This window comes from Phytophthora sojae (assembly GCF_000149755.1).
Source record: "Phytophthora sojae unplaced genomic scaffold PHYSOscaffold_3, whole genome shotgun sequence".
Taxonomy (NCBI): domain Eukaryota; phylum Oomycota; class Peronosporomycetes; order Peronosporales; family Peronosporaceae; genus Phytophthora; species Phytophthora sojae.
Window position 1 is genome coordinate 2,458,436 of NW_009258117.1, and position 25,877 is coordinate 2,484,312.

The window sequence follows — 25,877 nt, forward strand, 5'->3', positions numbered from 1 at the left end:
TTTTCGTATGCCTACCTCGCAGACCTGATACGTACCACTGTACCACGCGGTGATCGCGATACTCGCGGGGGGGCCGACGAGAAAAATGACGACCACGGTTCAGGGAGTCACTCGGCAATTCGACGCGCGGAGCTCAGGTCAGGCCAGGTAAACTAGCGTTACCCGCACCACCTTCCCATTTTTAGCCCTCGAGGCCCATGAACATGCACGACCGCCGCATGGACATCACTGCGCTGTGCAGCCCCGAAGCCGAGGAGCCCGAGCCCGAGCGCCACGCCACTGCCTCCGCCGCCTTCGCCTTTGCGCCGGCCCTGCCCCCTCTCGCCCCCGTTCGTCACAGCCCCGGCGACGGCGGAAGTGGCCTCAAGCAACCTTCAAGTACTGGCGCGCACGCCGCCGCCGTCGCCGCGGGCAATGCGCCGTCCAAGAAGCGCTCGCGCCGGTTGTCCAACAGCGAGCGCGGCAAGCTATACCGCTCGCGCCGGAAGAACTACGTGCAGGCGCTGGAGGAGCAGGTGGAGCAGCTCAAGCACGAGGTGGACCAGCTCAACCTCTACGGGCGCACACAGCAGCAGCAGCAGCAGGAGACCAGCTCCGCCTGGCCGCTCGCTCGACAACCTATAGGCGCGTCGTTCGCCAACGTAGTGAACGAGTACTTTTCGCTCTTCAAGTACGGCGTGCCTGTTGCTGAGCGCGGCGGCGTGCCTCAGGAGCAGCTGCTGCTCTCATCGCGGCAAGCGGGCTTCCTGAACGGACTCATGCACCCTAACATGGTGTTCGGCAGCTCGTACGGCGTGCGCGAGCTGCTGGATCAGTGGGAAAAGTACTCGCTGTACCACGCGGGGCTCAAGTACGAGGTCAAGAACTTGCAAATCATGGCGGCGGATCCAAACCCGGTGGTGCTCGCCCCCGCCACGCTCTACGTGCGCTTCACGCGGAGCACCATTGAGGAGATCTTTCCCCACGTCCTCTGGAACGAGGCGCTCGTGCAGCGGCTCATCGGGATGCAGGTCGAGTACGAAGTGGGGAACACCTTCTACTTTGGCGACGACAACAAGATCCACCGGTACGACACGTACGTGGACTTCGTGGCCGCCTTCGTGAACGTGCTGGGCAACGTTGAGGACACGATGGCCATGATGGAGAGCGCGCTCATCCGGCAGGAGTCCATGATCGGCGACCTGCCGGAGGAGCTGCCTAGGATGAAGGTGCTCGAGACGCAGCCCGCCGAACGCGCCCCTCGCGTCGAGATGGTCGCGGACAGCGACAGCAGCAGCAGCAGTGATGGCCCCGTTGGCGCGCGCATTGGGATGTCGCTGCGGGGCATCCTCTAGCGACCAGCACTTATTAAACGTTACAGTAGTTAATTCGCTATAAGATGTGTTTTTCGGTGTCAAATCGGCAAATCACCGATGCCGACTTGAAGACCTTTGTCAACTCGAGATGAGTGCGTTTTGAAGCAAGTCAGGCGTGACGACGTCGTCGACGAGCCGTTTGCCGCCCAGCAGCACTTGCCTGCAATGCAGCGAGACTTCCGTTAACTTAGCTTGGCAGCAACTTGCTGCGGTGTCGGTGTCATTTCGCCCCTTGCACTGCAACTTGCAAGTTGCAGCTCTACAGGCCTGGGCTCTGCACTCCGTGCGGTGACCGAAATCGGATTGCCTGACCTGTGACGACCAGCTTCACTTCGTTGCCTGTTTGTGCCCGTCACCAGCGATGACTGCCCGGTGCAGGCGGCGCCACCGGCGTATCGGTGCCGCTGTTGCTGGCGCTGTCAAAGAGAACTGTCGCCTCCTTGGGCCGTTTGAGCCGTTGCCGTGGATGTGTCCACGCCGATGAGAGCGCTACTGTACACCTCAGCTCGCCACCATGACGAGCCAGCTGAAGCGTTGACGTCAAACTCTAAAATCGAGCCAGTTGCACGTCAGCCATAAAAACTACAACTTCATCTATCTATACCATAATCTGATTTCGCAGTAAATACAGTCTCACAGGATAAAAACAAGCCTGTATTAGAAACCATTTAAACGGAAATGAAAGGGTATCGGATTTAAGGACCTTCGCGTAGCTTTTGATGAGACCGCGGTCTTTTTCAGAGCGGGCCTAATGCAATGTCCCATACAAACTCCCAGTCAGCCGGCGCCTGCGGCCCACGCTCGGCCACGACGGTCATCAGTGTTCGACGTTCCGGCCCCCTCCAGTATGTCGCTGCACGCTCCAGCCCCGGCGCCGGCGATGCTCGACCCGCTCCGCGGCGCCGATGCAGAGCTGCAGGCAATGGCGAGCTACTTCCTCGCGCCCGATGCTGCACCGGCCGACGAGGACACCGAAAACCCGTCGCCGAATCGGATGGCCGCGCCCACAGCCACTTCAACCTCGAAAGCAGCCGACGCGCGGCTCAAGAAGCTCAAGCGCAATGAGCGCGACCGACAGCGCAGCTTCGCCAAGCGAGTGAGCTAGCTGCTGCCCTTGCACTACGATAGGATATCCATCACCGCCAATGCACTGACGGATCTTCGTGATGTTCCGCCCAGGAATCTATGAAACAGATGCGGCAGCAGGTGAAGGAGCTCGAGGATCGCAAGCAGCGGCTCGTGCAGCGCGCGGACGGCAGCGCCAATGCCACCGCCACCGTCAATGCTGAGCCGGAGGCTTCCATGTACCCGTCGCCGTCCACGCCCATCAAGCGCGAGAACTTCGTGCGCCTCGCCAACGAGATCGAGGCGTTCCGGCGCCAGAACGCCGTCATGACCCAGCAGCTCCGCGAGCGCGACGTCACCACCGGTTACATGCAGAACCTGCTGCTCGAGTTCAGCCAGGACGAGACGGACAGCGACAACAACAGCGGCAGCGACTCGGGCTCCGGCAGCAGCAGCTCGACCAAGTCCAAGGACAAGAAGAACAAGCCCAGAGAGCCGCTCGGATCGGGGCCTCGCCCGTTCAACGGCGACAGCAGCGTACGCTTTACGCCGCTCACGCGCGAGGAAGGGCTCTCGTGCGTGCGCCAGACGCTGCAACTCATCAACAACGCGCGCTACCTGTACGCGACCGACGCGCACTACCACAACCGCTCCAAGTTCCTCGGCTGGGGCCAGTACACGGTGCGCGAGGGCTCAACCATCACCTTCTCCGTCAAGAAGGCGCTGCGCAACGTGACCCCGACGCAGCTCATGGACACGACGTGGCACCTGCTCACGGACGGCAAGAACACCCAGAAGCTGATCCCGTCGACGGTGAACACGCACATCCGCCCGCTGCAGAAGCTCTCGGACGACTTGTTCGTCATCGACCGCCGCAGCGAGGACAACGCCCGCACGGGCGTATTCGGCAACAAGCTCGCACTGCGCACCGTGTACGTGTTGTTCCGCACCGCGGATGCCGACGGCAGCCAGACGCTCGCCATGAAGACCATCAACCTGCCGCTGGTCAAGAAGCTGCTGCACCACGACGAGCAGTGGTGCGACATCTTCTACTGGATCCGCTTCCTGCCCAACGGCACCGTCCGAACCAGCTCTGATGACGGCCGCCCGCGAGATTTTGAGACCGTGGCCGAGTTCGGCGGCTCCAACACCTACACGCGCGACGAGATCGCCAAGGCGTGGCTCGGCGAGCTCGTGTTCCTCGCCATCCGATGGGAGTCGCTGGCCGTGGCGCCCACGCTGCTCAAGTTTTAAATGTCGGAAGTGCAGTGGAGTGAAGTACTAAGTAAGTTGTCGAGCAACAATTCTAGCCTAGCTCGTGTTGAATTGAACTTTATGGGTCATCCGCGCGGTTGAAGCAGCACGTTGATCTTGCGTGTCCAGCGCAAATTGTAAACGCGAGAGGATGCGCCGTGAGTTGTGATTCGGGTGTATGCGTGACGACCCGCAGCAGTGTTCCATTCACCGTGTTTGTGAGCAGTAAAATGTATCCCCAGCCTCCTCCTCGTACCTCGAGCGCCGGCGGATCGGTTGGCTCGATGGTCAAGTCCGAGCCACCAGCGATAACTACAAAGCGAGTCGCCATCAAGGCGGAGTCATGCAGAGAGACTCCAACAGAATCCGCGTCAATGAAACTTCTGTTGTCGCCAGTGGAGGAGGACGATACACAGCTATCGCCCGATGAGCTCAAGAAACGCCGCCGCAACGAACGGGACCGAAAACGCAGCTTCGCCAAGAGAGTGCGTTTCATGTCGGTCATTATGATGAGCGCTTGTGACTCACGCAGCTTGCTCACGCATTGACAGGAGACCATGGAGCAGATGCGCAAGACTGTGGCAGCGTTGGAACTGCAGAAGCAACAACTCATGACGCAAGTCTCAGCCAGTTCAGCCCCAGCAAGCAGCAGAACCACCACCACCACTACCACCACTGAGCAATGTGCATCGCCGTCGTTCTGGCCAAATCTTGTCGTGTCGACGTCGCTGTATCCGTCTTCATCACCCCCCGTGACGCGGGACGAGTACGTTCAATTGGCGGCCGAGATCGAGGAATTCCGGCGACAGAATGCTGCAATGGCTCAGGAATTGGCCAGGCGTGACCTGTTCAACAACAGTCTTCGCTACCGACTGGCCAGCTTCCCTCCTCTCGATAGCAGGAGCGGTATGCAGCCTACCCACTTCACACACGAAGAAGGGATGGCTTACGTGTGGCAGATCTTGAAACAAATTCACGACGCTCGACTGTACTACGCGAGCGAAGAGCGCTTCGAGAATCGCCCCACGTTCTTCGGCTGGAGCCAATACGCCGAACATCAAGGTGACGCTGTCACCTTCTGCGTCAGGAAGCTGCTGCATAATGTTACTCCGCAGCAACTAATGGACCGGACGTGGCAAATGCACACCAACGGTGACATCCTCCAGCGACTAGGGCCATCGCACCTCCACACTCACATCACGGTGCTACAGAAGATCTCGGACGACATTCTGATCATCCATCGACAAACGGAAGACCGGTCTAATAGCACGGACGGGAGGGGCAGACACGTTGTACTCCGCACGGTGTATGTGCTTTTCCGCGTCTCTGATGCCGACGGAACCCAGACGCTGGGTATCAAGACCTTGGACACACCGGAAGCTGATCGTGTGCTGCGGAATGACGAGGAGTGGTGGGATATCTTCTACTGGATTCGTGTGTCTCCTGCTCAACCCGTCACCGGCCAGGACGTCACTACCGTGACGGAATTCGGCGGTACAAACTCGTGTGTCAGCGAAGACTTGGCGTCCTCGCGACTCAAGGAGCTCCTTTTCCTCGCCATTCGTTGGGAAACGTTGGCCGTTGCCCCCTTCTTGCTGCAGCACTAGAAAAACGACGGAGTCAGTCACGATACCGAGCACTAAGGGTGTAGGAGATACGTGCGCGGTGTGAAAGGCTACGGAGACTATGGCCACGAAAGATATGATCACCTGTTTAGACTGCATCGTTTTTTTGCTTGAAACTTTTGTGGAATTTCCAGCTGACGGTGGTGCCATTTTCGACATGCACACCGTTGCTGATACAGTGCGAATATACACCTTTCGTCCGTTGTATTTCTTGGGGCTAACAAGCTGAACCGAGTGCTCGACAACTAGCCAGGTTGTAATTCTCCCTTACCAGCCACTCCAAGAATTCGGCTAATTTAAATCATCTCGCTCCACCTCATGCTGAGTCGGATTGAGGCAGCAACACAACCGGAGCGACGTTGTGCGTTTCCCAGCGCAGTAGCATGAAGAAAATCTCTCGCTGCCAGCGACTCGCGAACTCCTCCGAATGTCCATCCAAAGAGCCTCCAAATCGGACGAGGCAGCCCGCGCTCCCAGTATCACTTGCTGAGAATCCAAACCACAGGAACGATTCGAACCAGAGATTATTGGCACAGCCACAGCGCCGAGTGAACGATGGGTTCACCGACTGAAGCACCACGAAGAGCCCAGCAGGAGATGTCATGCGATACAGCAGGTAAATGCTGCGGTACTTGGTCGGCGTCTGCTTTTCGCCCTCGGGGCTCAACTCTTGCTGCATCCGGCGCACCACGACAATGTCGTCGTTGATCTGGTGCAGCACTTCAAGCTGCAGCGCATGCAGCACCGGCTCCAACATGGTTGCAAACTGCCGTTGGTTCCTGCAGAACGCCCACGTCTTGCGGAACAATTGGCCAGGCGAGTACCCGGTAAAAGTCTTGTCGAACGCAAACTCGACGCACGTGTCCTGCTTCACCAGCGCGCGTCGCAGTTGCCTCCATCCCATCATATCTGCCGCAATTTTCCTCTCAGGCTTCTCCCTGGTCACGGCCGTGTAAAACCTGGCGATCTCGGTCGTCGCGTCTCGCACGAGTTGCAAGCAGTGGCCAATGGTGCCGACGTCCCAAGTGACAAAGTCGCAGAGCGTCACGGGGTCCCTCTTCACCAGTGACCCATGGCCAGTGTTCATGACGTAGAAGTCCGCCCCATTGTCTGCCTGCTTCTCGCCAGCCTGACCCACCACTCGACGCTGCACCTGGTCATGCTCAAAGTTGTCCGGATGCGCGCGCGTGATGGCCAGCAGCGAGTCCACCAACTGCGCGTGCAGCGCGTCGTTCTCGTCCAGCAGCTGCTGCCTCTGCCGCTCCAAATGGGCCACTTGGCCCTGCAGTCCGCCGTCCGGGCGCTGCCGCTGCTGCTCGAGCGCCTGCGCCTTGACGCTCTCGAGCTCCTGCACCGTGCGCATCATGGCGGCGATTTGGTCGCGGAACCTCTGCCTGGACCTGCGCATGGTCTCGCGGTGGCTGGCGCGTCTCGCGGCCGCGCGCTCCTCGCGCGACAGCTTGGTCTTCTTCTTCGACGTCTTCTTGACGCTCGCGCGCGCTGCGGAGTGGCTGCCATTGGCGGTGCAGACGTTGGGGGCGTCGTTCTCGTCGACCACGGACGCGGGCGGACTCGGGGAGCTCTGCTCGTCGCTCAGCACGTCGGGCGCGTCCGACAGCAGCGCGGACACGAAGGCCACCTCGTCCTCCGTCCACAGAGGGACCGCGTGCAGCGGCGCCTCCAGCACGTCGATGTCCATGGCTGCAGAGACCTGATACCGCTGTTTTGTTTTCGCTAGTGCGTGGCGGTTGTCACGACCCAGCAGGAAGCACGAAGTGCGGTCAACGGCGCAGCATGCATTTTGTGTGCTCAACACTAAATAATCGATGCGTCATCAGACCTTCATTCTCCTGACAAGTTCCAGTATTTCCACCTCTAGACACCTACTTAAGTGTAGTTTGAAACTCTCCTCGTCAAAAGTTAAAGTGTTTCTGATTGCATCAATAACCCCTAAATTACATTTACAACCCTATATTAATAGCATATACGAATTACATTTCTCCATTTGCCGCAGTGACTGACATCAAAGTCCAAAGTGATCCTGCCGATTAAGCATGTCGCGCGGCTTCTCCCTGGGCGGCGCCGTCTTCTCCTTCCACTGCGTGCCGCCGCGCGAGCGCCGCGAGCTGGAGAGTCTGCTGCTGAGCCACGATGGAGCGCTCTACGACGCCGCCAGCAGCAGCAAACCCGACGTCGTGCACGTGATCACGAGCTACTGGGCGGACTGCACGCCGGCCGCCACTGACGCGCTGCTGCGGCCTGTGACGCGCTTCTGGCTGCAGGAGACGCTGCGGCTCGGGCGCTGGCTGCGGACCGACAGTCACCCGTTCTTCGAGCCGCCGCCCAGACCTGCAGATTTGTGGCTGCAGTACCCCAGAGACTACCAGGACGCAACAGGGCAGGAGCAGGTCGACGGCGACGGCGACGTCAACATGGAGACGCCCACCGCTACTGCAGAGCACAGGATGCAGCTGCCCTGCTCACCCAACTGCATCTTCAGAGACGAAGTGCCGCTGTGGCCCTACTTCACAGCCTTCCTGGCGCAGCCGATACGAGACGTCCACGAACTCGCAGCCAGACTGCAACTGTACGGGCCGGATACCTAGATGAAGTGGTGCAGGACAAAAGAGTGATTGTAGCGCTGTGTCTGGTTGGTTCTGTCGCAGGTTGACGCTGTCGGACCCTCGACGCCGATTCAATTGCTTGGAGTACGCGATGAACGAGGTGCGAGACTCTGTGAGACGGGAAGATCAAAAGTAGAATGTATTTATTTATTTATTTATTTATTTATATTTTTTGTGTTGTAGCTGCTGACGAGGGAGGAGAGGGCCGCGTTCTTCAGTGACGTGCTGCCGGAAATGGTGCGACTGGTGCTGGACATGCCGCAGATGTTTGCAACGCCGCCGCCACTGTTGACACCATTGGAAGGTGGTGACGAAGCGGAGGTAAATTCTGGCGATGGCTCAAGGAAGAAGACTCGGGTAGTGACGCAAACCCACACGTTCACCAAGCTGGAAGTGCTTACGCTGGTGTGCGGCTGCTTCTTTGGAATCTTTCCGGACCAAGACATCGTCAAGCAAGTCCGACCTGAGCTCAGTCCTCCGAGTCGAAAAGCGGGACGACGCGGCAACAACGACGATGATATTATCCAATTCCCGTACTTTACAGCGGTTCGAATGTTTTCGGCTCCAGGCAACATGGGCAAGATGGTCGTGCTCAAGGCCCAGAAATTACGGTGTATCTTGCAGTATTTCTTGCGGGTGGTGCCTCGAATGACTTCGGATCCGGCGGCTCTCTCTGCAGAAGTCGTTGATTTTACTCGGGTGGGTGTGCACGTTCCTGGCGATGAAGGGCGGAATCGCTCGGAGCAAACGCCCCAACAGCTTCTCGAAATCATAGGAACCACATCTGACGTTGATGGACCCGTTCAAGAAGCGCATGATGATGTAGATACACGTCCACGCTTGCACGCTGCAAGGTGTGTGTCGGACACTTTGATTGAAGATCTGGACAAGCATTTACAGATTGACTTTGCGAACAAGTTTGCCGGCGGTGGCGTGCTCAATTCTGGTTGCGTCCAGGAGGAAATTCGGTTTCTATTGTCGCCCGAGCTGCTCGTGTCGTGCCTCATATTCGCCAAGCTGGAGCCCCACGAAGCATTTGTGATCCATGGAACAGAGCGCTATAGCGCGTACCAAGGCTACGGTGGGTCATTCGTGTTTGGTGGTAATTTTCAAGATACGATTCGCTTGATAGCTCAAGCTGACGGACGTCTACGCCGCGAGTGCGTGATCGTTGGAATTGACGCAACTGACTACGGCTCTGCTCGAGTGGAACGGCAGTACACGCGTGCGCACGTACGGCGTGATCTGGTGAAAGCATACGCAGGGTTTGCCTACCCTGACGCACACGACGGCGAACAGTGCTGGCCTGTGGCTACAGGAAATTGGGGCTGCGGCGTGTTTCAAGGAGACCGCGAGCTGAAGTTCCTGATTCAGTGGCTTGCAGCTTCGCTTCGGCATCGCGAGTTGGTCTACGTGCTCTTTGAGCGAGATCTGGACCTACAGAACAAAGTGAATCCGCTGCTAACGCTTGCAACTAGCCCGAAAGCGCGTGAATGGGGCCGCCAGAGCGGAGGACTCGCGCAGTGGTTGGCCGAGTTTCTATTCGACGAATTGAGCGTTGGTCGCGGGATGAGAGGCGCGCAGAGCGTCTTATCTCGAGCCGCTACTTCGCTGGAACGGGCATTGTCAGCGCTCCAACTACCGGTGGGGCAAGACGGCGACGCGGAAGCCAAGCAGCAGCCCGAGAAGTCGCCTCAGACTCACACCACCAGTCCGGCGTCGTCAGAGTCCAAACAGAGCCCGGTATCTACCCCTCCTCGAAGCGAAGACCAAGCTGATGCGGCGGAACCCTCGGAGGCATTGAAGAAGAAGCCCAAGACGATGAAGAAGGAGCTGCACCAACGCACTATGCAAGACTTCTTCGCACCCAAGCAGTGAATTTCATGCAGGAAGGAAGGTGCTGGCTCTTATCTATGATGAACTTCGAACACAACGGACTTGACGTGTTTTCGGACATGCATTAGCGGTCGCTTAAATCTCTACTTAAGACACAAAAAGAATCACATACCGAGGCTCGCGCAGTACAGTACAGTACGTCGCTCGGTCTGGGGTGGGATGGGGTCCGTGAAGTCCGTCTGCGCGAAAGTCTCCGATAACTGAGGGACTTAGATGAGGAGCTTCGGCGGGGGCTTGAGCTGGCTGGTGTCGCTGGTGTTGAGCTTGGCGGCTGCCTTCACGACGTCAGCGGCTCCGCTGGACGTGTCCATGGCGACGTTGGTGGCTTTGGCGGCGACCGCCATGGGGTCGGGGATGGCGGCAGCGGGCGAAAGGCTCACGACGGCGACCACGAGCAGCGACGCGAGGGCGAGAAGACGGACCATGGCGTGACTTTAGAGGAGCTCTGACTATCGTGGAATGAAATGTAAGCTGGGATGTGAGCAGCGCGTGCGATTCCTCTGTGGAGCCGAGGAATCCGAGTGTGCTGCTGTGCACTCTTTCATGCTGCTCCGAAGCGGATCTGCCTACGATTGTCAGATAGTCAGCTCGAACAGAAAAAAGTCGGATAAACCTGTACCAATGCATTGTTTGAGTGTAATGGCGCATTCGATATGAAAAGTTCAAAACTATAAAGAGTAAAATAATGACATTACGAAACGGTGATTGGTTCATCAGGAGTATAGCCTGACGTGATATCAAGTTTAAAAGTAGCATGGTAAGCAGGTGTGTAGAGGATACCAGTCCTCACGAGCCCAAAGCTTTGCCTCGACTGGGTTTCTGGCCGCCAGCTGCGTCCTGGAAAAAGCAGTTGTATCGGTGCGCTTTGCTGCGCTCATTCCGCTCGGCAAGCGTAGCGGCGCGCCTTGGTCCGCGAGGACAACGTGCCTTGAATCAACTGCCCACCACTCATTTGACAAAAGTTGCAATCACCACTTCAACATGAACCGCGAGCTGCACTGCATCCTCGTCACACAACGCAGCAACACAAACAGTAGTCGACCCCTTCACATCGAAACCAAGGCGCACTAAGACATCATATCACTAGACGGTGTTCGTGTGTATTTGCTGAAAGATATCAAGAAGCGTGCAAGGTGAAGGTGCCCTGGGCGTCGACCGAGCTCCCTACACAAAGTTCGCGAGCAGCCCCACGAGCGTGATCGCAGTGACGCACGCAGCCGAGAAGCCGGGCGTAGCGAGCGTGGGGGCCGAGGACGTGGTCGAGATTCCGTCAGCAGAGCTGCTGGCCGCGCTTGTTGCCGGCGCGTTCGTCGTGCTCGAGGTTGTGCTGCTGGCAGGGCTGTTCGTCGAGTTCGTGGTCGGGGAGGACGCATTGATCGTGGAGCAGTCGTACGAGCTGTCGGTGGCGTTGTTGTAGCTGTAGCAAGCCTCTAATGCGGCGCTGGCGGCCGCTTGCGCGCAGTCGAGCGAGCTGTCGGTGGCGTTGTTGTAACCCGCGCAGGCTTCCTCGGCGGCACTGGCAGCAGCATCGGCAGCTGCGCTCGCCGTGGACTCGGTGCAGTCGAGCGACGCGCTGTGCTCAGCATTGAACTTGTTGCACGCTTCCTTGGCCGCGCTGGCCGCGGCCTCGTAGGCGTCTTCCGCAGCACTGGCGGCGTCGTGGTAGAATTCCTGGACGTTGCTGGCAGCGTTGTCGATCCAGCTTCCGGCTGCGTCGGCAGCGTCCTTGGCAGCACTGGCGATCGCGTTGGCGGCGTCTTCAGCCGCGTCGGTGGCGTCGTCGATGATGTTGGCCCTGGCGGGTGAGGCCGTAGCAACAATAACAGCGAGCGCCGCGAGAGTTCGGTACGAGGTGATGCGAGCCATGGCGATCGTAAATGGCGCCCTTGGATGGGTGGTAGTTGTTGTTGTCACTTGAGAGCAAGATGAGGAATGAAGAATTGAGCCGTCTCACGCTGCTCAAAAGGTAGGTAGGTGAATACGCGTTCGAGCACCAATCTGGTTTCCGTCTTAATCTCAGCAATTGCTTCGGCGAATACCTCGTGAGATACCGAGGGTTTACCGTGGTGGACAGAACGCGCCACTGGAGATAATCAAGATGCGAGCGCCATATTCGTGGCGGGTGACCTCGTTGACAATCGAGAAGGTATCGCTGCAGGCAGTAATCAGGGATTCGTCTTCTTCTTGGGTTGTTGCTGTCCAACGACATCGACCATTGACGCAATGGCATTGCGTACATGTATTTCGAGGATTCATCCTGGCCGGATTTTCGATTACGAGCGATGCAAGGCACTCTACGAACCTATTCAGACAAGTTGAAGTGTCCTGCACAACCACAAAATGCTCTCAATTTGAGGGTGGCAAGAATTGTTAGTGGTGTTGCCGCAACTGCCATGCAGCTGCCGACGGCAGTCTGCCGTGAGCGTTGGGCTATGACGACGGGAGCATAAAGCCTGTGAACAAAGATTTTTCATTGCCAAAGACCAAATGTGGCTATGATTTGGGGCGTACGACTGCCAGTATTCTGAAACACAACGCGGATGCATTCCCTCAACTACTGTACAGTACTTAAGTATCAAGGGTGCGCCACCACTCCAATCAAACCCCACCACAATGCAGCACCAACGAGCGTTGATGCAGTTGACGTTGGCGTCGAGTCTCCGACTGGCGCCGTTGTTGCGGTTACGTCCGAAGCTGCAGTTGGTCCTGTGTTTTCTTGCTCGGGTTCTGGGGCCTAGTCGTAGCCTCGTCATCCGTCGCCTCCGAAGAGGGGCTGGAGGACGGCTTCGACGACGGTGCTGAGTCGCCTCCACCGTTTGAGCTTCTTGATGTCGTCCAGTCCGGTGTCTCGCCTGCACAGCGGTCAACCGCCTCCTGCAGCGTCTCCTTCTGGTTGTTGCCCATGTACCAGCAGTCAGGCATGCCCGAAGCGACTTGCGCCATTACCTCTTGGCAATCGGTGGCGTCGCACGGCCAGTAGATCGCTGCTGTTCCGATCGGCATGAACGTCGAGTACGGCGCGCAGGCACTAGTTTCGGCTGCTGTCGAGTACAGCTCGATTAACTGCTCGTTGTCGGCATCGCTGCAAGTCTCAAACGCGTTGACGGGAACAGCAGCAGAAAATAGCGCGGCTGCGACGACGAAGAGGACGGTGAAGTGCATGGATACTGAGTTCGAAGCAGGACGAGCGAATTCCAAAGTGGCAAAGAGACCGAGGCTGCGCGACAGCAAGTATGTACAGTAGCGAAGCACTTCTGGCCCCATTTTGCTGTCAGAGAGCGCGGTGCGGAGAGAAACGAGATCGAGCGCATCTAGATGCGAAGGCGTCGCGGATTGCACTGCAAACTGCGCCGAAGACATCGTGTTTGGTGCTGACAGCCCTAAGACTGGATTATTTTGCGTTGCCGTCCTTGATTAAAAAGTGATCACCCTTGTGCTTGGATTTTACGTGTTGATTGCTTCCTTTTCGGCAACGCGGTCTTGTATGTAAGCCTGTGCAACTTGTCCTGTACTGACATCAAACGTGTAGGTAGATAGCGAGCTAGTTAGACTAACGAACAGCGAGTGGCGCTCAACATGAGTTTGCACCTCCTCATTCTCACTTTCGCCTCCAAGCATCAACACCCGTCCTCGAAGAACGAAGAACATGGCTCGCATCGGTTCCTTCCCGCTCCTAGCCCTCACTGTCGTCGCTGTAGTTTCCAACGCTTCAGCCAACGTGATTGACGACACCGTTGACGCAGTCGGAGACGCCTACGACTCGACCGCTAGCTGGGTCAACGGAGCTGCCGACACCGTGAAAGACACAGCGGAAGACACCTACAACACAACCTCGAGCTGGGTCCGCGACGCCGCAGACACGGTAGGAGACACCACCAAAGACGCCTACGACACGGTCGCAAGCGCCACGGGCTCAATCGTTGACGACGTATCATCGGCGCAGACCGCGGCGCTGACTGCCACAGCGCTTCTTGCTGCCGTTGGCCTCGCCGCGAACATCCTATAGTCCACTGGCGCGGACTCGCAAATCTGCAGCGTGTAGATCGTTAGACAACTACAATAAACGTAGCTGCACAGTCCCGAGTCGTATTAGGTGGGCGTCACGGATGCGGATACTGTACATTGCTACACACAGGACTGGCGCCAAAGCTACATGTACCGTATTCGCTACGTCGTGGTGGCATCGCTGCTAGCTCACGAGCCTGTCGAGTTGAAGCTTCAGTACCTAAGTGGCGTTATCGCCGGAGTCATGCCGTGTCCGCATTGCACAGTCGCGACCGAACTTCAGAGGCTCCGAAGCGCTGCACTGCTGCTTCAGGCTCACCGGCAAAACGAACCCATTTTTTAGAACGGTCTAAATCTAGAACGGAGACTTGCAAAAATGGTAGTTACCGACACTTTTGATGTGGCCCCGCCACTGCCTGCAACTGCCCCGGATCTTGGTAGGTAGTTCCGAGCTTTATCTGGGGAAACCGATGACAACAGCGCCTCTGGTTGAGCGCGGAAAAATAGATTTTTAGGGCCGAACAAACATATTTAAATCAGCCCTGATCGCAATGCATACAAAAACAGAAGTAGCCGGGGCTGGTGGGCGTGACGTGTCGAGTGGGTGTCAACATAAATACTACACAATGGGGTTCGTAATACAAACACAGAAATATCTGCCCCGTTTCTAGAATTTGAATGTTCTAAAAAGTGGGCCTAATCTGCTGGTGAGCCCTGCTCCAAGATCTGAAGGGCCAGCGCTTGTCCAGATGATCTGCATCGATTAAAATCCATTGCCGGAACATACGGGTCCGTAGGGCGAGAATCGCACACTCTGTCGCAGCACCAAGTGGTGCCGTTCAGCTCTTCTCCCTCACAACTCGGCGCTCACTCTCGATTTCGCTCCCAGCCTCGCAGCAGTATCAACAGAACTCAAACCGCTCAAAATGCGTGTCCTTTCCGTCCTCGCCTTCTTCGCCCTCGCCGCCGTCGCGTCCGCCGACATCGTTGACAGCATCACGGACGCCGCGACCAACGCTGCCACCGACACGGCCAACAACGCTGCCGATGCTGCCGTCGACACGGCCTCCAGCGCCGTCTCGAATGCCGCCAACAGCGCCGTCAACACGGTCTCGAGCGCTGCCGACGCGACTGTCGACTCGGCTGTCGACACCGTTGCCAACGCCACCGGCACGACTGCCGATGCGGTCTCCAGCGCCGCCGACGCTGCAGGCAGCCTGCTCGACGCGGCTGGCAGCGTGGCCGACACCGCGGCCAGCATCGTCGGCTCGGTCGCCGACGACGTGGCGAGCGCTTCCGGCTCCACGTCCGCTTCGGGCTCCTCTGCGGCCCCCTCGTCGTGCCAGTCGTCGGGCCTCGTCATGGCCGCCCTTGCGGTTGCCGGACTCGCTCTCAACTTCGCCTAAGCTTGCAGCTTTCAAGCCTGAAGTACACTTACACACACCGTAGACGGTAAAGGGGAAGCAGCCAACGCATCCGATTAATCAAACTCATCTCTCAGTTAATCATTCGCCTTCAACCGTACCACACAGTGCTTGCTGGTACTTTACAGGAATTCGAATGACCCCATCTACACTTCTGTCTCCGAGCTGAGAACGCCACGGCTGGCGAAACAGGAACTGACGGGTCGAACGACTTGCTACTCAATCAAACTCGCCGTGATGAAGATACCTGACGAAAGCGCTGAAGCTACCGACGGTAACATTAGTCGACCACTCGCTTAAGAAGCTGGAGAGGAAGGTGGACAAACGCAACTCTTATAAACCCATGTACGTGCTTTTATTTAAGGCAGATGTTGTCCAGCGGAGGGCACGCTCGCATTGAGGACGACCCGAAACTTACTCTACACCAGACTACATCAAGTCGTCGATCCCATTCCGTCGTGGGCGGGGCCGCCGTGAGTTTAGATAAAGAGTCCGGTGATGGCGATGGCGGCCACCGAGGCCAGCGCGAGGCTCGGCGTCATGTGCGACGAGTCCGATGAGCCCGAGGCCGACGCGGATGCCGACGCGGCCGCGCTGGCGCTGCTGGTGCTGGTGCTCTTTTCGACCGAGCCCGAGCCCGAGGCGCTGATGCTCGTCTCCGTCGTGACGTTCGTGATGCTGTCCGAAATGGCGGCGGCCGTGTTGGAGGTGTCGGCCTCCGTGAGCGTGGCGGCGGTACCGGTGACCGTGCTGCCGGCGTTGTTGACGGCGGCCTCGGGCGTCGTCGCGGCCTCAGCGTTGGCGGCCGCGGCCACCGCGTTCGGGTCCGGGATGGCCGACACCGGGCTGGTCACGGCCACGGCGGCGAGGGCCAGGAGCGCGAGGTACGTCATGAAGCGAGCCATGGTGATCTGTTTAGCTAGGGGGGAGAGGTAGGTACAGGTCGAGCGTCAAGCGGCGCTGTGCTGTTGAGCGGTTGGAATTCCGAGTGAGCCACGAAAAACAAGTTTCCCGTTCCACACAGTGCAGTAACATGCGAACGACGGGGAAGACCATCTCACTCGACGTGGCAAAGCCCCGGCGCGCCCAGCACTTGGCCTAGCCGGCAATCCCCAGCTGCTGTCGCCGAAGATGCAGGTCGGGATGCGGAGACCTTGGACTTGAAGTCTCTCTATCCCGATATACCGACATGAATGGGAGGTGTGCAAATTGATAGTTTCCCTGCTATGTATGGTGACTATCCCCGGGATATGTGGTGGTCTGCAACCACGAGGTGTATCGGCCGACGTGCAAATTGAATAGAGAATCGCAGGTTCAGGCAGTACTTGCAGGATTTGACGGCTTGTCCCTATCGGTTTGTAACTCTCGCGGCGGAGTCCATGGAGCGCGCTGGACGCGGCGAAAATTATCCTCAGCATTTGCTGTCTGCGTGTCTGCTGCTCTGTGGGGTGCAGGCTCGGACGGAGGTTCTGCGGCCGCATGCCGTTTGATAGGGTGGTGGACCCGCACAACGCGGCAACTCGATGAGGCGTTGAGGGACACTTCAACACGCCCCTGGGCCTGCGCGATCCCTGTCCGGTGGTCGTAAGGTGGCGACTAACCGCACTGATGTCTCCATTGCACTGCACTGCTCCGCGCCACGGAGTCCGCGGTAATGTGATGGTACTAGTATAACGCAGACCCCTTTGTACACGCAGGCAGCCCCGAAGCAAATGAATACAGGACGATAAAAAGCAAAACAAGCACATGCTTTTGGACCGTGCCGGCGCGCAGGAAAGTATCTTGGCCAAGTTGGTATCTTTGGTCCACCAGCAAGGATATGTACTTACGCGTTCGGAGCCGCACTGACCACCGGAGTTCGTCAGCGGAGTTTACAATCCAGTTGCACATGTAACAATTCATTCGCGACGCACACATCTTGCAATCTTATCGGGGCTCCTTGATCTCTGTCGGCACCGCGCCTGGATTTCGCGGTGGGCCGCGATGTGCGATCGACTGGTGCGCGGAGCTCGGTTGACGTTGAAGCGACCGCTGAGTTAGCGCATTCAGTTCCTATCTCGAGCACAGGACACCCCCTTGGATGACGACGGCAACGAGCCGGGCTCGGCACGTGGGGCGGCGGAGAGACACAACGTGGCTGGAGCTGCGGGCGGTGTCCATCTGGAAATGGCCTGACTGTATCAAGACTGGGCTGGGCGTCATGAATGGATGTGTGCTCCGGCCGCGGGCCATGGCGCGTGTATCGCAATCACAATGCATGTAGGATTCCGCTCGCCAGGCGTGTCTCGACCTTTAGGTAACCGGGGCCAGCCGTGCAGAGCTTGTTCACGCTCGGCCCGCATTTTGTTAAAAAATCGATAAAAACGCTGAAACACATCCACCTTGGCGGCAGCGACCGCGAATTAGAGCGGCAAAGAACGTGATAAGGTAGCATATCGCTGCGATTCTAACCCCTGAAAAATACCTTAAAGTTTGTATGGTGCTTCGGGCCAATAGGAGTGTGTCGTCTGCGATTCTTAGCATTTACAACCAATAGACACTACCGTTGCTTAAAATTTCGACCAATTAAATAGAGGGAATGACTGCCAACCGCTGATCTGAACATTCCAACGATATCTGGTTGGAAACGCGATTTGATATCGAGCACGCCATACAAATATCAAGTGAACTACAAATAGAATAAATATTCATAGGTTTCCAACCCCTGCCAGCTCATCTCCGACTCCATTCTGCGTTCCGACGCACACAGGCATGTCGGTGGCATCGCTAGTTCCTGCGAACAGCCAGAGAAGCAGAGCGACGGCTGTGAAGTCCTTCGAAGACTTCCTTGCGAAGAAGGAGGTGACGCTCACAGAAGTGCATTATCGTATTTCTAAGGACAGCACAGGTAAGAGTTTGTTTGTCATTCTGGATAAGTATGGGTGGTTCTTAGTGAAAAAGGTAGGAAGACAAGGAGTAGCTCTGTCCAAGAACACTGTGTTATCTTATTTTGGCAATGTTAAGAACTGGCTGGCGGATCTGTACCCGCAACAGAGCCAATGTGTAGCTAAGAAGCTGCAAAAGATGCTATCAACTCTAGATCGGTACTGTGAAAAGAGGCCGGAGCAAGGTGTCACGAAACAAGCGCCACCATGTACTAAGAAAGATATAAAGACTATCATCTCGGCTCTCTACATGCACGCTTCCGCCAACTCCGACTACCTGGATGCGGCGCTAGTGGCGTTGGTGTGGTACCTCTACGGTCGTGGTTCTGAGGCTGAGCAATTGGAGAAAGCCCAGCTGTGTGTATACCCCGGTACGAATCATGCAGGATTTTGAATTTTTGTATTAATTAATCCCACGAATTATGCTGACAATTCTGTGCGTATATGCTAGGCGGTATGATATTTCTCCGCTTTAAGCGTGTGAAGACTGCTTCGCAACAGGGAACCTCCCTGTTTAAGGATCCTAACGATCCCATCACGTGCCCGTTACACGTGCTAGCTGTCGCTCTCGCCCTTCAACCCGCTCCAGGAACTCGCATCTTCCCGCAATTTGCTGCCGTACCTGCACTGTCCGCGTCCGACGACCAAGACGACGATGGCGAGCTGGGGTTGATTGCGCGGCTGGACCGCGAGCTTGGGGAAGCACCTACATGCAAGAATCCACAGCCATGTCGAGCCAACTCGGCCCCTGGTGCCCAAGCTTATATCAATAGACTATTAGTCACGGTTAGTGGACTGCCAGCAGCAAAGGAGAGTGGACTCACGAAGGGACTTACCTCGCACTCCTTCAGAAGAGGTGGGGCCATGCACGCCAACGCCGACAGTCGCATTAGCCCGAACTGGGTTGTTGAACGCGGGGGCTGGAATATGTCGCGCGTGAGCAAGGCGTTTTCCTACATGCTGAACACAACACACGAAGATCAACAAGTTGCGCGCCAATTGAGCGGGTGGAACCCGCAAGCGGGCGCCCGACTTCCAGACCTTACCGCCCTGGACGGAGCCGTCCGAGCGCGCGTGGAGAAGCTGCAGAATCTCCCCTTCGCTGCTGTCACTGGTTTCCCGACAGTGTCTTGGAACTTGGATCCTCCGGTGCTCGAAGTGTTGATGGCGACCTTGATCCTTCACTTCCCCGAGATGGAACGCCATCGCTTGGATAACCCGTACGTCCGTCGCATTCATGAAGCCCTTGGTGTCCTCAACATACAGACCTCCGAGCTGTTGGCATGGTCGATCACCCTCCGAGCTGCATTCAATCCACCTGCAGAAGAGAAACAAGAAACAGTGGCCGAGTCCTCTCAAAACATGATCTGTGTTCTCGAAAAGCTGTCGCAGCAGCTCGACGAGCTATTGCTCCGCCAAACACGCGTAGAGGAAAGGCTGGCTGTTTTGGGGGCGAACGCAGAATCTATTGACAAGAAAACAAACACTACTGAGCAGCAGCACGAAGACGTTGAGCAGTCGCAGCCAAAGCGCGCGCGCAAACGTGCCTCCAAAGCGCTATCGACAGTGTGGTTCGAGTGGTTCACTGCTGTACCACGCATATACGAATCAACAACAGTTAGCAAAGCCATCCTTCACGAGTCACGACACGCAGTTGCATTCATGATGCTCTGCTTACCTTCTGGGTTCAAGCTGGACCCGGCCTCGCCAGCGTACAAGGCGGAGGTCCACACTGTTGGAGTCGAAGCCGTGATAAAGACGCTTGAATACTTGGCTGCACAAGGCTCACAGGCTGTAGACGTTGGCTCGGTCGTCAAAGCCATGCGTGCGCTTCACAAAGCAGGGCACCTTTCCGTCCTCCTTGACCAGTTTCGCGAGCGCTACTACGAAGGCGAAGTCGTCGACCCGACACCCAATTCTGCCCTTCCGCCATTCCTGCGCTTCACCTAAATGCACACGCAGCACACTAAACAGTCAATAAGATACACAATACGTACAACAGGAGTAGCACGCACTCTCTTAGCCGACCTGTCCAAAAAGAAAGCAAAAACACATAACACTTGATGCCCATGTCGGGGTTTGAACCCGATCCTCCAGGCCCGAAGGCCTGGCGCTCAACCTCACGAGCTCCATAGGCGCGGGTAAGTCGCATCCATCAACAGCACCATACTCGTCCAAACCCTCGGCCACTTGAGCCACACGCCACGAGAGCGCACAGACGCAACCCAATACACGTCCCAGCAGCGCACATAGCCCAGCAGCAAGTGGCCCAGCGTCAGTAGCACACACGGCCCAGCAGCACAGACGGCCCAGCAGCACACACACACGGCCCAGCAGCACACACACACGGCCCAGCAGGACACACGGCCCAGCAGCACAGACGGCCCAGCAGCACACACGTCCCAGCAGCACACAGGGCCCAGCAGCACAGACGGCCCAGCAGCACAGACGGCCCAGCGGCCAGCAGCGCCTGTGTACACGCAGAGACAACAGCAGCACAGTCAGCACAGGTAGCACAAGCAGCGTTGCACGACTCGCTGCCTGCACTAACCTGGAAGCTTCTGGACTGTTGGCCGAAAATCCAATCGGCGGTCGTGAGGTTAAATATCAGCTGAACAAAAAACCTAATACCGTTGCTAGACCGGTTTTGGTTGGAAGCAGTCCAACCCCGTTGGAATTTTGACGGTATGGACGCGCTCGAATGTCGTGAAGCTGCGCTTCGCAGCAAGGTGCTGGGGCTGGGGAGCACACCGCCTCCAGCCACTACACCGCTCGTGGAGCGGCTGCGTGGGCTGCAGGCGCAGCTGGACTCGCTCTCCGGCGCCGCCTCGGGTGCTGCCAAGCTGCGCGAGCTGTGTGCGTAGCTGCTGCGTTGTATCAATTTAGAGATCCACTAATATCAACTTCGACGTTCCTGCAGACCAGGAGCACGCCGACCATCTCCAGTTGCAGTCCGCGAGTGCGTTTGCGCGCAGCAGCTCCCGTGCAGGTGACGAACTGAAGCGCGCGACCATATTGAGCTCCGCCGACCAAGTGCAGCGCGTTGCGGCGCAGCTGCAGCAACTTCAACAACTGAGCAGCGTGCTGGACCAGCTCCGCGCCCCGGACGCCGGCCACTCGACGCGCCTGACGCAGCTGGAGGCAGCGGGCGAGCTGCAGAGCGAGCGCGCCTTGGCGCTGCACGGCCGAGTGGAAAAGCTGCTGGCCACGTACCAGCAGATGATGCTCGTGCTGTCGGAGAAGTGCGTGGAGTACAACGCGCTGCTGGACCAGCTGCAGGTTTAACGAAAGGGGGCGTTGGGTATTTGATTCTTTAAGAGATGAAGAGTGTGGGCGTTGGGGCGTGACAAGTAAGCTTAGTAAGAGCTCCGGTAAGTAAACGTGAACGTGCCAAACAAATTTCGAGAAAGTATGCTGACAACAATGTGGCTTGTATTCTTCATCTCCTCAAATAATGAGGTCGTATCCTACGGGAAGGCACGCAATATAACGCACGACACTGAGTTTAGCGTATATATTCATTACGCTGGCGCGCTCTACTGAATCTCTCTCTTGGAGCCTTCCTCCGTGAAGGTGCAAACCTCCTGCGGATCGACCTGCTCCCGGAATACGTCGACGAACGTGATGTAGTACGCGTGGTGCTTGACGCTGAAGTCCGTGAGGATCGTGGACTCGTCCTTGGCGGCAATCTTGAACTGGTCCGCCGCATCGATGAACTTCATGGCGTTAAGCTTCTTGTCGCTGAGCCCCTCATCTCGACGAACTTGCGGATGCGCATATCGCGCACCAGCTTGAGCACCATGACGCCGTCAGGCGACTCGACCGTCTCGTCGTCGATGACGTTGGCGTTGAGCTCCGAGTCGGACGTCACGCTGCGGCGGTTCCAGTTGGCCGAGCCCAGCGACACGTACACGTCGTCGATGAGCACGAGCTTGGTGTGGATGTAGATGTCCAATTCTGGCTTGGTGGTGTAAATCTGTACCTTGTTGGGGTATTTCTCCTTCATGGGGCCGATCATCTCGTACAGGTACTTCTCGTAGCCTGAGGCCTTGAGCAGCGTGTCGGGCGGCTGCACGAGCACGATGAGGCGCTGGATCCGGGGCAAGACCTCCATGAGAGCGTCCAGCAGTTCGGGCACGTAGATGAAGTACTGGTCCTCGATGTAGATGAAGTTCTTGGCGTTTCGAAGCGCTTTGAGTCGGGCCTTGAAGAGAGACTGCTCGCCTCGTGGTGCGAACTCCTCGTAGTGTCTGTGCTTGCAGCTGAACGTCCGCACGATCTGGATGTTCTGGTGGCCGAGCTTGGACGTGGTGTTGCTGCTCGCGTAGTCGATGGGCGGCAGCTTCTCGTAGTCCGGGTTGTCAAAGTCCAGGAGATTGTCTCCCAGCCCCTGGCACGGCTTGTAGTCGGAGTTCCATCGCTGGAGGAAGTTGTTGGCCACTTCTTTCGCGGCCGGTCCGTGGATCCGGAAGTGAGCGTCCACCCAGCCATTGTTGCGGTACGGGATGTTGGCCGCCTTGCGGATGGCGGTGTTGTTGTGGTAGATCGTGTCCCATCGGTCGTTGGTGAGGTCGATGCCGCCGACGTAGGCGATCGGGTGTTCGTCCTTGCTCGTGGACTTGTTGGCGGCAATAACGATCGTCTTCTGGTGTTGCGACGAGGCCACGAGCGGAACGCGGTCGTCGAAGAGATACACAGCCTTGGCTCCGTTGATCTTCGATGGAGGAATCGAATTGATGACGTCGCGCGCGTTCGTGTTCTGCGACGTCAGCAGGAAGTTGGACCACGACAAGAGGTTGACGCTGCCGCCGCGCTCCACGATGCCCTTGAACATGACGTCGAAGCCTGTCTTGGTGCCCTTAGGGTCGATGTCGGCCTCGAACGGGATGACGCACGTGTCCCAACCTGTGTACATGACGCGGTCGCCCTCCTTCGTCGCTCTAAAGTCCTTAACAACCGCAGTGAAGAACTCGTTCGCGACGGTGTAGACCGTCACCTTGTTGCCGGTCGTGTACGTCTGCAGGCCATGGCGAGGGATTCCACCGCGCGACTCGATAGTCTCCTCGAGGCTGCGTCACCTTGACTTCCGTGCCGTCCGCGGCACGACGCAGCTCCAAGCTCGTTCTTGCCGTGGTTTCCACGCTGGCAATAGTCGCAGCCCCATCGTCAGCATGGTCCTTATCATCGCTATTCCGAGGTGACGACGACTCCGAGACCGGTTCCAGCACCGTGTCGAAGCAGCAGTCCGACAGTGATGGTACCGATCTCTCGGTGACAGTCATGCCAAGCCGAGGCCGCACCGAAAGTCAAAAAGTGGCCGGTCTCACGCTGCAGTATTGCGCGTTCTATTCAAAATTTCCGAGGTCGATTGATTGAATCGACCCAGCCGAATCGCCGCAAAGCCGACAAACCCTCGTAAAATCATATTTTATGAAATACACAGGGTAAGACAATCACTCTGAACCCACGTGCAGATGCATTTCCGCATTCCGCATTTCCGCAGTCAATGCAATGCAGCAGCCGTCAGGACGATCGTCTCGTGCGCGAAGCCATCAGCGAGTCTCGCCATACCCTGCGCACGGGAATGTAGCGCGTCACGACCCATCAGAAGACCAGGAGACGCCGGATACTGTATTCGCAGCAGAGCAAGCAGCTTCTGGCTTCGCTCAAGTCCTGCGCGCCGCTGCTGGAGCTGAGAGTCAAGCAGACTGTGACGGTCAACAACGCGTCTCAGCTGGCTCCTCCCAAGACCTTCGAGCCCCTGTAGGAGCTGAGCACCAAGTCGATCAAGTGGTTCGAGAGCGCGCTGCTGCTGGCCTCACCCCAGACCTGCCCGTCGTTGCTGGAGCAGGACCTGAAGTTGGGCAAGCAGTGCTCGAGCGCGTCGCGGCCGGGGGTGCTACCCCAGACATACAAGCAGCCGCTGGAGCTGGTCACAGCGAAGAACGAGTAGTGCAAGAGCGAGTCGCAGCCGGAGGTGTCGGCCCAGACCTGCGAGTCGCTGCTGGAGCAGGCCACAGCGAAGGGCAAGCAGTACCTGAGCGAGTCGGAGCCAGAGGCACTACTCTGGGCTTGCAATCAGCTGCTGGAGCTGCACAGACGATGAATTTGACAGCCCAAGCTTCGCAGAGGCGGGCATCAGCCGCAGCTCCTAACACGACTCAAGCTGATGCAGTCCTTATGCCGCTGGTATCAACCCAGCAGCTCTACCAGCTCTTGGTACAGCCGATTGTCAAAGAAACCCTCAACTAGCGCGACACGTCCGGCAACGCGCTGGCCCCTGCTGTTATGAATGGTGGCTAGTTCAACGAAATTGTCCACAAGCTGTGGGAAGCTTATGCGCCCCGTGTGAAAACCTGGTCTACGGAGACGCCCGAAGCTGCTGAGTGGGCCAAGGTGATGCAGTTTAAGCTGAAGAATCATGTTGTTGTCAACACGAGCACTTCAACATGAGAAATACATTGTGATTGGTCTAAAGTAGTTCTGTTTATAGCGAATCAAATGGCCTTGTCGATTCGCTGCTGGATTTTTGTGACAGCTCGAATCAAGATGGACCAAGCTGCCGATGACGCTCCGAGAGCTGCGCCTCCGTTCCCGTCAGCCTTTGGCGACCTCGTGCTGGCTGCTGCCAGTTTGGACATACCTGCCTCCGATGTTGCTCTTGCCCAGACTGTGTATGCGACACCGCCCACTACTCCACCACTCAAACGGAGCTGGATGCCCGCACTTCCTCGCTGGCGCTGCCGCATTCAGAGACACCCAGCCAGCTTTTTGCGCTCGGAGTTGTAGCTGCGTCAGCCCGCAACCAAGACTCACATCGCCGCGTTGGGAATCAGAAGAAGAAGGCCAATACTGGTGAAACGTCTATCGCTACGAAGCAACCCTCCTTTGCGTGGACGACTGCAGCAGCTGATGCCCTGCTGCGGGCTCGTTTTGACACGGCTGCAACTTTCTTCTCAAAGCTATGCTGCCAGCAGCAAACAGAACACCTTGATCTCGTAGTAAACCAGCAATACGTAGGAAAGTTGGCTTGGTGCAGCGAAGATTGTCTTCAAACCAACTTGCATACGCGGCTGACTGTAGCATGGGCTCAAAGTGCAGTGAGGTCACGGTACGAATCTGTTCCTTAGGGCCTTGCGGCGCATCGTCGGATTCTCCTGATAGGAGGACTGCAACCTGTGCGACAGCTGAGCATGTAGCAACCAGTACAGCTTCCTCTTCGTTCATTGTGTGTGCGGCTGAACTGCCTCAATCTCCAGCTACTTTCTCCTTCTCCAGCTCTGGGAGCTGGAGAAGGAGACGGAGTAATTCTCCAGTTGTCACGTTGTGAACTAAACTATTTTGACCAATCAAAAGACAAGAAATAGAGTTGATGAGAGGTCATCTCCATCTCCAGCTACCTAGCGAACACGCTCTTACATAGTTGCAAAAAGCTTGAGATCCAAGACACACGGCTTGCTCCACAAATAAGCTCTTTTTTTTACAAACCTCAATTCCATATGGTGGGATGAACCAGACAACAACCCGTATTATAAGTTGGGCACCTGTTTCATCATGAATGTTTTTAGTAAGCTCAAACGGTTTAAATTTAATACGTGTTAATCTCGATCCAGGTCCATCGTAAGCAAGCAGGGCGAACTTGTCCGTGCAGATCGATACAATAATTACCCTCGGTTCCTCTGACGAATACGGCAAGACGGTCACC

The 25,877-nt window shown here is 57.1% G+C and overlaps 16 protein-coding genes across 16 annotated transcripts; 10 read left to right on the forward strand and 6 right to left on the reverse strand.

The window, feature by feature from the left end:
• Nucleotides 1-122: 122 nt before the first annotated feature.
• PHYSODRAFT_558555 (hypothetical protein) lies at nt 123-1,334 on the forward strand (the record flags this gene model as incomplete). The annotated part of the gene is made up of 3 exons (XM_009524415.1): nt 123-329; nt 429-1,165; nt 1,283-1,334. Exons 1-3 carry the CDS (start codon nt 198-200, stop codon nt 1,332-1,334), a joined length of 921 nt encoding a protein of 306 aa, XP_009522710.1. The 5' UTR covers nt 123-197.
• Nucleotides 1,335-2,277: 943 nt separating this feature from the next.
• PHYSODRAFT_558559 (hypothetical protein) lies at nt 2,278-3,782 on the forward strand (the record flags this gene model as incomplete). Its single annotated transcript, XM_009524416.1, has 3 exons — nt 2,278-2,451; nt 2,535-2,594; nt 2,688-3,782. 3 exons carry the CDS (start codon nt 2,278-2,280, stop codon nt 3,672-3,674), a joined length of 1,221 nt encoding a protein of 406 aa, XP_009522711.1. The 3' UTR covers nt 3,675-3,782.
• A 266-nt stretch (nt 3,783-4,048) lies between these two features.
• On the forward strand, nt 4,049-5,281 carry PHYSODRAFT_328161 (hypothetical protein; the record flags this gene model as incomplete). Its single annotated transcript, XM_009524417.1, has 2 exons — nt 4,049-4,159; nt 4,226-5,281. 2 exons carry the CDS (start codon nt 4,049-4,051, stop codon nt 5,279-5,281), a joined length of 1,167 nt encoding a protein of 388 aa, XP_009522712.1.
• A 334-nt stretch (nt 5,282-5,615) lies between these two features.
• Nucleotides 5,616-6,998, reverse strand: PHYSODRAFT_497674 (hypothetical protein; the record flags this gene model as incomplete). Its single annotated transcript, XM_009524418.1, has 2 exons — nt 5,616-6,764; nt 6,858-6,998. The coding sequence occupies 2 exons, from the start codon at nt 6,996-6,998 to the stop codon at nt 5,616-5,618; spliced, it is 1,290 nt and encodes a 429-aa protein (XP_009522713.1).
• Nucleotides 6,999-7,506: 508 nt separating this feature from the next.
• Nucleotides 7,507-7,896, forward strand: PHYSODRAFT_385868 (hypothetical protein; the record flags this gene model as incomplete). Its single annotated transcript, XM_009524419.1, has 1 exon — nt 7,507-7,896. A coding segment is annotated over one exon (390 nt), but the record flags the coding sequence as incomplete, so codon positions are not given.
• Nucleotides 7,897-8,157: 261 nt separating this feature from the next.
• PHYSODRAFT_493360 (hypothetical protein) lies at nt 8,158-9,801 on the forward strand (the record flags this gene model as incomplete). The annotated part of the gene is made up of 1 exon (XM_009524420.1): nt 8,158-9,801. The coding sequence occupies one exon, from the start codon at nt 8,158-8,160 to the stop codon at nt 9,799-9,801; it is 1,644 nt and encodes a 547-aa protein (XP_009522715.1).
• A 62-nt stretch (nt 9,802-9,863) lies between these two features.
• Nucleotides 9,864-10,251, reverse strand: PHYSODRAFT_354256 (hypothetical protein). Its single transcript, XM_009524421.1, has one exon. The coding sequence runs from the start codon at nt 10,242-10,244 to the stop codon at nt 10,029-10,031; it is 216 nt and encodes a 71-aa protein (XP_009522716.1). The 5' UTR covers nt 10,245-10,251; the 3' UTR covers nt 9,864-10,028.
• Nucleotides 10,252-10,983: 732 nt separating this feature from the next.
• Nucleotides 10,984-11,685, reverse strand: PHYSODRAFT_298316 (hypothetical protein; the record flags this gene model as incomplete). Its single annotated transcript, XM_009524422.1, has 1 exon — nt 10,984-11,685. The coding sequence occupies one exon, from the start codon at nt 11,683-11,685 to the stop codon at nt 10,984-10,986; it is 702 nt and encodes a 233-aa protein (XP_009522717.1).
• An 816-nt stretch (nt 11,686-12,501) lies between these two features.
• On the reverse strand, nt 12,502-12,981 carry SOL13I (elicitin; the record flags this gene model as incomplete). Its single annotated transcript, XM_009524423.1, has 1 exon — nt 12,502-12,981. One exon carries the CDS (start codon nt 12,979-12,981, stop codon nt 12,502-12,504), a length of 480 nt encoding a protein of 159 aa, XP_009522718.1.
• A 484-nt stretch (nt 12,982-13,465) lies between these two features.
• Nucleotides 13,466-13,825, forward strand: PHYSODRAFT_328166 (hypothetical protein; the record flags this gene model as incomplete). The annotated part of the gene is made up of 1 exon (XM_009524424.1): nt 13,466-13,825. One exon carries the CDS (start codon nt 13,466-13,468, stop codon nt 13,823-13,825), a length of 360 nt encoding a protein of 119 aa, XP_009522719.1.
• Nucleotides 13,826-17,999: 4,174 nt separating this feature from the next.
• On the forward strand, nt 18,000-18,566 carry PHYSODRAFT_496497 (hypothetical protein; the record flags this gene model as incomplete). Its single annotated transcript, XM_009524425.1, has 1 exon — nt 18,000-18,566. The coding sequence occupies one exon, from the start codon at nt 18,000-18,002 to the stop codon at nt 18,564-18,566; it is 567 nt and encodes a 188-aa protein (XP_009522720.1).
• A 62-nt stretch (nt 18,567-18,628) lies between these two features.
• Nucleotides 18,629-20,122, forward strand: PHYSODRAFT_495513 (hypothetical protein; the record flags this gene model as incomplete). The annotated part of the gene is made up of 1 exon (XM_009524426.1): nt 18,629-20,122. One exon carries the CDS (start codon nt 18,629-18,631, stop codon nt 20,120-20,122), a length of 1,494 nt encoding a protein of 497 aa, XP_009522721.1.
• A 737-nt stretch (nt 20,123-20,859) lies between these two features.
• On the forward strand, nt 20,860-21,457 carry PHYSODRAFT_497550 (hypothetical protein; the record flags this gene model as incomplete). Its single annotated transcript, XM_009524427.1, has 2 exons — nt 20,860-21,028; nt 21,093-21,457. The coding sequence occupies 2 exons, from the start codon at nt 20,860-20,862 to the stop codon at nt 21,455-21,457; spliced, it is 534 nt and encodes a 177-aa protein (XP_009522722.1).
• A 251-nt stretch (nt 21,458-21,708) lies between these two features.
• Nucleotides 21,709-23,454, reverse strand: PHYSODRAFT_264459 (phospholipase D-like protein; the record flags this gene model as incomplete). Its single annotated transcript, XM_009524428.1, has 3 exons — nt 21,709-21,888; nt 21,960-23,189; nt 23,251-23,454. The coding sequence occupies 3 exons, from the start codon at nt 23,452-23,454 to the stop codon at nt 21,709-21,711; spliced, it is 1,614 nt and encodes a 537-aa protein (XP_009522723.1).
• Nucleotides 23,455-24,475: 1,021 nt separating this feature from the next.
• On the forward strand, nt 24,476-24,625 carry PHYSODRAFT_490153 (hypothetical protein; the record flags this gene model as incomplete). The annotated part of the gene is made up of 1 exon (XM_009524429.1): nt 24,476-24,625. A coding segment is annotated over one exon (150 nt), but the record flags the coding sequence as incomplete, so codon positions are not given.
• Nucleotides 24,626-25,189: 564 nt separating this feature from the next.
• On the reverse strand, nt 25,190-25,399 carry PHYSODRAFT_454438 (hypothetical protein; the record flags this gene model as incomplete). The annotated part of the gene is made up of 1 exon (XM_009524430.1): nt 25,190-25,399. A coding segment is annotated over one exon (210 nt), but the record flags the coding sequence as incomplete, so codon positions are not given.
• Between the last annotated feature and the right edge of the window lie 478 nt (nt 25,400-25,877).